Source organism: Protopterus annectens, chromosome 17.part0 (genome assembly GCF_019279795.1).
Source record: "Protopterus annectens isolate FY-2018-M chromosome 17.part0, PAN1.0, whole genome shotgun sequence".
Classification (NCBI taxonomy): domain Eukaryota; kingdom Metazoa; phylum Chordata; order Ceratodontiformes; family Protopteridae; genus Protopterus; species Protopterus annectens.
Window position 1 is genome coordinate 542,740,416 of NC_056751.1, and position 11,010 is coordinate 542,751,425.

General features: G+C 41.4%; 1 protein-coding gene across 1 annotated transcript in view; it reads left to right on the forward strand.

The window, feature by feature from the left end:
* The window catches only part of LOC122791456 (mucin-2-like), a 539,946-nt gene extending 530,024 nt beyond the window's left edge, over nt 1-9,922 (forward strand). The window contains exon 46 of the mRNA XM_044059201.1: nt 9,701-9,922. Within this exon, the coding sequence (XP_043915136.1) occupies nt 9,701-9,922 (222 nt within the window). The remainder of the gene's footprint in view (nt 1-9,700) is intronic.
* The last annotated feature ends 1,088 nt before the right edge of the window (nt 9,923-11,010 follow it).

Genomic DNA, 11,010 nt, shown 5'->3' on the forward strand with positions numbered 1-11,010 from the left:
TTCCTATCTATATTATTGTCCAATGGCACATATTTTTATGACATCTGCTTATGGGATTATTACCCTTAGACTTTTATATCTTTTCAAGACCTTCTACCAACCCTTTTTTATTCTGTTGCTGGCCTGGAGAAAAACAAGTAGTTAGGCTAGTTCCTCATGCCATAGCAACAGTTCTCAGGAACAAAAGCTTAATTTCATCAATCCTGCAACAACATAAATTGCCAATGCATAACTACATCTGATTCCTTCCCTTAATTCCACCCTTGTGTGGCTTAGTGATATGAAAGTCATAAAGTCCAGCAGCAATTACATCTCAAAAGACAGTTCCTTTATTTCATCTTCTTACATTACATTAACAATATAAATCAACAAGTGTGACAGTCCTACAGACTTCATAGGTTCATAGATTAGTACTAAGCTAACTGCCCTTGTGAGCCATTTTAAGCCTAGCCAATAATCCCTTGTGAGACTCAAACCCTGCACCTTGTGCTTGTAAGGCAAACACCTTAACCATTAGGCCACCCTCCCAACCCTTCAAAACTTCAAAAGATATTCCTGTACTTTTATATTCAAAAAGACAAAAGTTGCACATTTGCAAATCAGGAGAACAAATACACTGATTGCAGTTGAACAAGAAAGAAGAGAAGAAAATAGATTACATTTTTAACTCGGTTTCTTTCAACATGTCATTATTCCTGTCTTCATAGTCCACAGAGGGGTAGCTAGGACAGGGTTAAGGGGCAACTGCCAAGGGCTCAAAATGTTAGGAGGTGTGCTCAGATTATCCTGCTCGATCTTTAATGCATACCAACTTTTACAAGCTGTTATTGGTTTGCGATCAAATCTGAATGCTGTAGTGCTCCCTGTGTAGTCTAAACGGTAGCAACCGCTTGCTACATTATAGCAAGTAGTTTGCTATAGTTTAGAACACTTCTTTTTTTTTAAACCTGGTGCTGTTATGCTGCCTGTGTAGTCTAAACTGTAGCAACTGCTTGCTACAATGTAGCAAGCAGTTTGTTCAGATTAAAAGTAAAAATTTGATGTTATGTAGTCCTATCTCATCGTAATTCTTGCTGGATGGGTTCGGAGCCAATATCCGGCTCTGACTCAGCTGATACTAAAGCTCAAGAGCTTTTACTAGCTCGAGGCTAACCCCTATCCCATGGTGCCTCACGGCAATTCCGCAGATCTCGTTTGCCACGAAAGCTTCGAGGTTGTCTCCTTGCTAATTCGTTGGCTAAGTAGAAGATTTTTTGCTAAATCTTGTTTTTTCAACACTTTTTTCTTCATATTTTACTCCTTATAGTTAATAGCTTTTCTTGTGTGATTGTATTGAGTGTTTGACTCCTATTTCCCCCCCCCATAGGATTGTATGGCCCATTTCAGTTAGAGGACCATAGTTGCCCATTTAAATTAGAGGGCCTTTCCTCCCTGAGTGTTACTTCTTTAAAAAAAAAAAACTTTTCTATTATTCTATCTTTACTGTTTGTTGGTATTGTTATTTCAGTAGTATAGTATTGTTAGTATAGTTAGCATTGTTGTCTTTTTTCCTGGTAGCTTTATTAGCTTGTTCTTGTTAGAATGTCTAAGGAAAAAGACAGAGAACACAAGGACCACCGCCCCTCGGGGTTCAAAAAATGTGATAAATGCTCACAGAAGATGTCATTGACAGACAGTTACACTAGCTGTGTGTACTGTTTAGGCGAAGCCCACTTGCAAGAACCCTGTACTTTTTGCCATGCCTTCAGTACTAGGGTTCTAAATGAGAGGAAACGCAAGTTAATAGATAAGAGTCTTATGACCAGTTCCATCTAGGAACAGCTGGAACTTGGTCAGATAGCTCCCAAAACTACTAAACAAAAATCTTCGGCTCCAGCTTCAGAACCGTCAAAAAAGTCCAAAGCGACAGAGCCAATGAGTTCTGGCTCCAATTCTGCTTCTTCTGTCTCTGTGCCATTGGTCTCTTCAGTGCCGAGACAACCTTCGATACTGAGACAATTAACAGATATTGACCTTGTCTCTCCTACTTTGAGATCTTCTATTTTGGAGAGGAGGAGAGGAGGAGATCTCCTTCTGTCTCCACCCGATCCTCCAGGACACTCTCAGATGAGGAGATTGAGCGGGTGGTGAAAAGGTTGCTCTCTGACCCGGCTCTGGCAAGAAAATTGGCCCCTCCAGACCCAAAGGCTTTGGAGCCATCCCCTTTGCAATCCACTGCTCCTCCTCTGACTGCTTCGCTCTCGGAGCCAATCACTTTGAGTTCCTCAGTGTTGGATCCTTCAGTTCCGAGAATTCTTCCTGCTTCCTCAGAACTGATAACTCTACCCTCAGTGGCTCAGTCTGGAGCTGAGGGATCTGGGAACCGACACTCTCGAGTTGACTGCGAGGGGTATAGTTGCCCTGGGTATTCTTCGGAACCGACCCTCCCGCTCGGTGCTTCAGCTCGACTCAGCTTGGTTCCCACATCTGCTTCAGAGCCAATCCCCCTTGCTCAGAGCTGACCACCCATCTACTCAGAGCGGAGGTCATCTTCGGAGTGGGGGAAAATCCTTCGAAGCAATAGAGAAGGTTTTGTCTACTGCAAAAGCCATGCCTTTGGACCCGATGTCCCACCAGCAGCTGGCAGCAACCTCTTCTCCCCCCGCTATCCCGCAAGCAGCCCCCATTGGAGGTATCCCCTCTTCCGAGACCTCCCCATATTATCCCACTGGAGAGCTCCCTTGGAAGAGACTCTGTAAGAGGAAACATGTTGACTCACCTGAGACTGTCATGTCTGACACTGATTTGGAGGAGTCAGAAGGGTCCCCTATATCCCCCTCTAAGAATGTCTCCTTTTCTAACATCCTGGAAATCCTTAGACAGAGGGGTGATTGGAAGACCTCTAACCCTACTGAGGATGAATCAGTGTATCTTGAGGCCTTTGGTTCCTGACCTTCCACCTCCTGGGTGACACCGCCTTATGACCAGTTCTTGAGGGTCATATCCCGGAAAGCCTGGACCTCCCCAGACACAGTGCAGCCAGTCCCACGGAGGCCAAAAAATGTATGACTGCACCAGAAGATAAGTCTTTTCTTTCCAAAGGACTTCCTGTTGATGCTATGGTGGTCGCAGCGTCCAACAAGAAGAAGTTGTCCTAGACATCTTCTAATATCCATCCTCCTAATAAGGAGTCCAGGACAATGGATAAGTATGGAAAGCATACCTTTTCTTCAGCAGCATTTACCGTAAGATCACTGAATTACCTTTCCCATTTTACTCGACTTCAGAGGGATCTCCTGAAGGAGTTGGGAGATACCCTTCAGGGTTCAGTAGCTTCGGGATCCATGGATAAGGTTTCTGCACAGCTCTCCACCCTTACATTAATAGCTAACTCCTCCATGAGGCTGATTTCCTATGCAATGGATGGAGCAAGCAGGGCAGCCGCAGCAGGAATCTCTCTTAGGAAGCATTCTTGGATGCGTCTCTGTAACTTCACGGAATCCTTTCAGTCTTCCTTCACCAATGTCTCCTTTGATGGTTCAACTCTTTTTGAACCTCAGATGAAAGAGACCTTGACCAGGTGTGAGCAGGAAGGGAAAACCTCATCTGCTGTTGGAGTCCATTTCTACCTTCCTTCTAGACCCTATCCCAAGAGTCAAACAGGAGGGAAAATGTGGTTCCATAAATCTCAAAAAGGTTTCCCTCAGGCACAAGGTCAACCCTCCCCTAGGGGCAGAGGGGGAAGATACAACGGAAGATGCCGTTCTCACAGCAGGGGAGTTCTGCAACACCAGGGAGATAGATAAACTTTCTCTGATCATCTTTTCCATTGCCCCTGAGGGGTTGCCCGACTGTCCATCTCTGGAGGCAGTCGGGGGTCGTCTATCACTGTACCCAACTGCCTGGCTAAACATTTCACAAGATCATTGGGTACAAACCATAATATCCAGGGGTTACCTGATTCCCTTTGTTTCTGATCTCCCGGTAAACCTGTCTCTACTAGACGTGCCACCCATTCAACTAGACCGTGCAACATCAGAGGTCATCTCATTTCTGCAAAAAAGAGTCATCCAAGAAGTCCCCATAGAGCAAATAGGATCTGAAACTTAACTCATGATTCTTTTTAGTTCCAAAAAAGACAGGGGACTGGAGATCAGTTCTAGATGTCAGCAAACTCAACAGGTCTGTAAAGAAATTGAAGTTCTGAATGATCACTCTGCAGTCGCTATTTCCCTTTATCTGGAAAGAGAATTGGATGTGCTCAATAGATCTTCAGGACGTGTGCTACCACATCAAAATGGACAGGCACTCCAGAAAACACTTACACTTTCAGCTGGGAGCCAGTCATTTTTAGTTTCAAACACTGCCCTTTGGCCTCACTACAGCCCCCAGAGTGTTCACCAAATGCATGGCAGTGGTAACGGCTCACCTGAGATGTCAAGGATTCCAGGTGTTTCCGTACCTAGACGACTGGCTCCTCATTGCTACCACCAAGCATCAACTGATCAGAACCAGGGATGAGACTCTATCCTTGTGCACCAGATTAGGCATCACAGTAAATCTAAAAATGTCAGCCTTATCTCTGTCGCAGCACACTGTATTCTTAGGCTCAGAAATAGACTCAACTACCATGACAGCAAGACTAACACCAGAAAGAGTAGAATCTTTGCACAACCAAGTCAGATCTTTACTAAACAGTCACAAAGTTCAGGCCAGGGTAGTCCTTCAAGTCCTATGGACTATGGCTTCCTCCATTCTCTTAGTTCCGCTAGCCCATCTGCACATGAGAGTACTTCAGTGGCTACTATTTGCCCAATGGTCAATGCAGGATCTTCCCCTGTCTCATCAGATTCTCATCCCAAACACCTGCAAGAAGGACCTGACATGGTGGTTGCATACAGAACAACTTCTTTTAGGTCGCCCACTTGTTCCTGCTCAAGAAAATGCAGTTTTGACCATGGACGCCTCCCAGATAGGGTGGTGGGGCATTATCTGGGAATGATGGTCCAAGATACTTGGCAGAACCACGAGAACCACTTGCACATCAATGTTCTGGAGATGAGAGCGGTGCTCTCTGCATTGCAAGCACTTCACAGTTCTCTTCCCACTGGGACAATTGCGATTCAGTCAGACAACATGTCTGTCATGCGGTACATAAACAAGCAAGGTGGAACCAAATCTTACCCGCTTTGTCAAGAGGCCTTAAGAGTTTGGAAATGGGCGATGGGCACTCAACACTTTCTGGTAGCAATGAACATCCTGGGGAAGTCCAATGTGATAGCAGACAAACTCAGTCGAGCCATTCTCATGCCTCACGAGTGGTCCCTGAATTCAGAAGTTGCAAAAGAGATCTTTCACAAATGGGGCCAGCCTTGCTGCGACCTATTTGCCACGTACCTGCACACCAAATGCAGCAGCTACTTTGCCCTAATTCCTCATCTGGGGATGTTACCCAGGGATGCTGTAGTCCATGACTGGCCTCCAGGACTCCTTTATGCCTTCCCACCTTTTCCTTTCATTCCAAGAGTGATACAGAAAGCAAAACAGTTGAAGAGTACCCTGATCTTCATTGCTCCTTACTGGCCTCGTCAAGTCTGGTTTCCCTTCCTGTGGCCCTACCTCTTGGAGGAGCCATGGATTCTGGAACCATCTCCAGACATCCTGATTCATTAATCGTTGCTGTTCCATCCTACCATCCAGACCTTGAAGTTGACAGCATGGCTGCTCCAGTTCCACAAATAGCCAGTTGTGTTTCCCTCTCACCTTCAGTCAAACACATTCTGATTTCTTCCCACAAGCCTTCCACTAGGAAATTATATTCCAGCAAATGGAAAAGGTTCTCTGTTTGGGCTGTAAACCAAGTCTTAGATCCCTATACAGCTCCTATAGAATCTATTTTGTCCTTCCTTGCGTCCATCTTTCATGAAGGAGCTGCGGTTGGTATGGTTAGAGTTCAGTTAGCTGCCATCTCTAACTACCATTTCTGCTACATGGGAAATCCCATCATGTCCCACTCTTTGTGCAAAACCTTTTTGAAGGGAGTCCTCCTTCTCAGGCCTCCAATCAAACAGCCACCAGAACCCTGGGACCTAAACTTAGTTCTCACATCCTTAATTTCTTCCCCCTTTGAACCCTCTTCTTCATCGGATCTGAAATTATTATCTTGGAAAACACTATTTTTAGTGGCTATAACTTCTGCCAGGAGAGTCTCAGAATTGCAAGCTGTTACTATTTGACCTCCTTACATTGTTTTCCACAAGGATAGAGTCTCACTTAGAACTAACCCTTCCTTTCTTCCCAAGGTATGTTCAGAACATAATCTTAACACTACTATTGAGCTACCAGTGTTTTTTCTGAATCATTCTAGTAAATCTGAGTACAGGCTACACCAGTTAGACATCCACAGAATTCTCAGGTTTTACCTACACAGGACTAAAGAATTTAGAAAATCAGATCAATTATTATTTTCCTTTTCGGACAAAAATAAAGCTTGCCTGTTTCTAAGGTTACCCTCTCAAAATGGCTTTCAGACTGCATTTCCTTTGCTTATCAGACTGCTGGCAAACAGTTACCCAACTAAGTAAAAGGCCACTCTGCAAGGGCAGTATCACCTTCATGTGCCTTTAGATATAGGCTCCCAATTGATACTATTTGTGCAGCAGCTACTTGAGCAAGACCACATACCTCTGTCACTCATTACAAATTGGATTTGGCCTCCTGGGATAGGTCATCCTTTCAGTCCACTGTGCTGAAGAGTCTCTTCGCTTGAGCCATCCATGATAAAGGTGCTAGGGACGCTGTCCCATCCAGCAAGAATTACGACGAGATCAGACTACATAACATAAAGAAGTTATGTACTTACCATAACATTCCATGTTTGTAATCCATCTTGCCTACATTCTTGCGTCCCACCCTCCTGCTCCCTTCCTGTTCCTGGTGGATCTGGTGGACTATACTTATGCTGTCTGACCTGGTTGCAGTTGTTTGTCCACCTGACGTGGATAATGTTGCACAATTTCTGTTTGTATGTACACAGTTATCGATAGTTTCATAACTATTAGGTACTTATTGCTTTCTTGCAAACAAGATCTGGGGAATTGCTGTGAGGCCAAAAAACACACGAAAGTCACCACACGTCAAGATTTAATGAAGCTTTCAGGTCTACACCCTTCCTCAGCATATAAAAAATATACATCCATTCATTACTTTTAAATAGAGGATTAATTCTATCACATGATTAAGCCGGCCATAACTTAAAGGAACATGAACAATTAACCTATCCTAAGCATTAACTAAAATCTAACTTTTCTAAACATTCATTAAAAACATTCATTAAAAATATTGTTATGAATACAAAACAAAATTTACATATACAATATGAAATGTAAAAAAATATATAAACAGTATATAAACATATAGGAAATAGCAGAGCTACAGACATTCAAAGATATTGTTTTTGCCTATTTACCAAAATTGGTTTTATACTAACAGCACTATTAAGACCAGGTGGTTTATCTGCTTGTAAGCAAACTATCCATTCATATTCTCTTGTTTGTAGATAGTTATCTAGATCACCTCCCCTTGGTCCTAGAGTTAACACACAAATAACTCTAAATTTAAAAGTGTGGTCTGGGAAGTCCATCACATGCCTATACAACCCATTTGATTCAACTTTTCTTTTCATTTCAGACTTATGCTCTATTATTCTGTCCTTTAATTTCCTACATGTTTTTCCCACATAAAATACATTGCATTGTGTGCACGTTGCTAAGTAAACTAATTTTGTCGTATTGCAGTCAGCCCTACATTTAAAGGTGAATTCTTCATTTGTTAAGGGATGCTGAAAATATCCTATTGTTTCATATATATCCACACAACAAGTGCAATTATGACACTTATATGTTCCTATTTTAGTTGGTATATTTTTTGGAACATCAATAAAATCTTTATAACAGAGAATCTGTTTTATTGATTTCCCATTCCTATAGGCAAATCTTGGTCTTAAACCCAGAATGTCCCTCAATTCCGGTTGGGCCATCAATATCACCCAGTTCTTTTCAATAATCTTACGAACTTTTATGGTGTTGGTATTATAACTTGTAACAAATCTTACAACATTATCTTTTATTTTATTTTCACCACCTTCTGTTATTTGATCTTGATGTTCCATATTTGTGAATCCAAAAATAGGTTTATATATACTTTTTCTTCCTCGTATAACCTCATCATATACTTGATTTACTTCTGTTGACAAATAACCACTTTTCACAAATTCATCCTTCATTTTATTAATCTGCTCTATAAAGCTATTTTCCTCAGTAGTAAGTCTACTAACCCTTATTAATTGCAACTTTAAAATTCCCTTATAAATATGTGGTGGGTGCATACTGTTCATCTTGAGGTATCTTTCAGCATATACTTCCTTCTTATGTACCCTAGTTTCTACTCTAGCATGCTTTTTCTGAATACTCACATCTAAAAAAACCATCTCGTGATGAGTATTCCATTTTAAACTAAAAAAAATCTGTAGTGCTATTCAGATACTGCACAAAACTCTCTAATTCAAGTACTGTCCCTGTCCACGTAAAAAAACAGTCATCTACAAATCTACAATAACTATTTAACAAGTGGCTAAATCTATTAATGTCATTCATTACATATTCCTTTTCCCAAATATATAGCACCATATTAGCAAAACTGTTGGCCACTGATGTTCCCATGGCCACCCCATTAAGTTGTTGATATGGCGTTCCATCAAAAATAAAAATATTTTTTGTCAACACCAACTCGAGTAATGAACATATATTTTCTATCTCACGTGGTTGAAGCATGGATTCCATCATTAACAGTTTTCTAATGGCATCTATTCCATATTCTATTGGGATGACTGTAAATAATGAAGCTATATCTAGTGTAACTAGCAAAAAGTTCATCCCTACTTCATTTCTTCTATACCATGTATCAAGCTTTTCTAAAAAATGAAATGTATCCTTTAGTATGGTAGTACACTTGGGTAAATATTTGGCCAACACTCTTTGCAAGTATATAGATATAGGTTCTGTGACCCATCCTTTTCCTGAGACTATAGGTCTCAAAGGGGGGTCAGTCATAGATTTATGTAATTTTGGTATTCCATAGATTTGGGGAATTTTAGGACATCGGACAGTAATTGCTGTGAGGCACCATGGGATAGGGGTTAGCCTTGAGCCAGTAAAAGCTCTCGTGCTTTAGTATCAGCCAAGTCCGAACCCATCCAGCAAGAATGTAGGTGAGATGGACTACAAACATGGAATGTTATGGTAAGTACATAATCTTTTTTTTTAAACAAATGCCTAAGCACTGTCATGCTTTTTGAGGCATATGCATTGTAGCAACTGCTTGCTACAATTTAAAAGAAAAAAAGAGTGTTTTTTAATTAACTAAAATGTGAGGAAAGAGGAGGGTTGGGGACAGAGTGCAGAAATGAGACTGAATTGGCTCCTGGGGCAAGGGGGGTGCTCTTCACTTGAAGAGCGGGGGGGGGGGTGTGAAGGTATGGAGCATGGATAATGTTTTATATGCAGAAGTCCTTTTTTTGCTCTGGGTCACAACTTTATAGGACCAGCACAGGGCAGTAGGTGAACCAGCTATGCCTGTGACAGTCCATATACTTATATGCCATAAGCTAGCGACTTCACTAACGTATATTAAAAGTTCTAACTGTTTTATTTTTCTTTTACAGTATGGTGAGACCTTTCAGTTTAAGTGTGAGGACTGCATCTGTGAGGAAGGAACTGATGGTTTTGTTCTCTGCAACCCTCATCCCTGTCCAGTACAACCTGCAACACAATGCGAAGAAAATGGCTATATGTCAGTCAAACAGAGTAGCCCATGGGATTTCTGCTGTGAAGAAACAGTTTGCAGTAAGTCAATAAGTGTTGCATTTGTTAAAGAAACAATATAAAAGAGTTAAAAACTCTATCTGTAACCTGGAGATCATGGCTCTTCTTGTTTTAATACTAAATTTCTGTGATGGAAGGACCAAACAATTACTGAAACACTATATATAGCATCTGTTTATTTGTTCTGCATTTTTGTCAACCAGCTTTGGTGTTGCTCTGTTATATTCTTCTTAACAAAGTCCAGAATCCCTAACCTGCATACTGAAATCTGGAGATGTGTATCTTCTGTGCTTTACCATGCCACAAGGTTATGAAGGAAAGAACAAAGAAATAAGAAAATGACCTGCTTGGCAAACCTGTGTACACATGACCATGAAAGAGTAAAAACCAGTAAAGGCAGAAGTAATATCTACACGTAACCGTGAAATGAAGATGAGGAGAACTGTCTGGGTGACAGGAACTGTACTCCATTCAAAATCATGCTGTACCCATAACAGTATTGAAAGGCATGCTACAATTCTGTTTGGCTCCCAGGTCCTTATGTTCATTTGTTCCTAAGTAGGAGAACATGGACTTCTAGTGGTATACATTTGGGTCAGCAGATAGTTATAAAACTGAGTGTTCTAGTCACAGATAGGGATTGATGTCAATCCTGAAATCCATCTTCTGACCATAGGATAAGGCAGTGCTATTCAGATGGGTTGCACTGCCATGAAAATGAGGGGTAAGGTGGGGTTACCACCTGCCCCCATTTCCGAGGGCCAGAGCCTCTTTGGGCAGTTGTGTCCTGAAAAAAAAAATAAAACATGGCAAATGTTCTGAGATTTTAGGACAAAAAATGTTTCCTAGGTTTTCTTTAATAGGTGCATAAAACATTTTTTGTATCTGAAACACCCAAATGTTCTATGAAATAGCAAAATAAACTCAAATTCTATAAGAGTGAGTTTTTATTTGGGCAAAAAAGTGAAGTACTGTACTATGCACTGGCCATGGGTATTTTTTCTGTAAAATCTCAGATTTCTACAAAAAATGTCCCACTTTGAGCATTTGAAAAGGTGACAACTCTAAGGTCGGAGCCTTCCTCTGCATTCCCAATGTGCTTATTCTCCTGATGAATGTAAAAGAATCAAAAACATAATCTGGAAAAAAG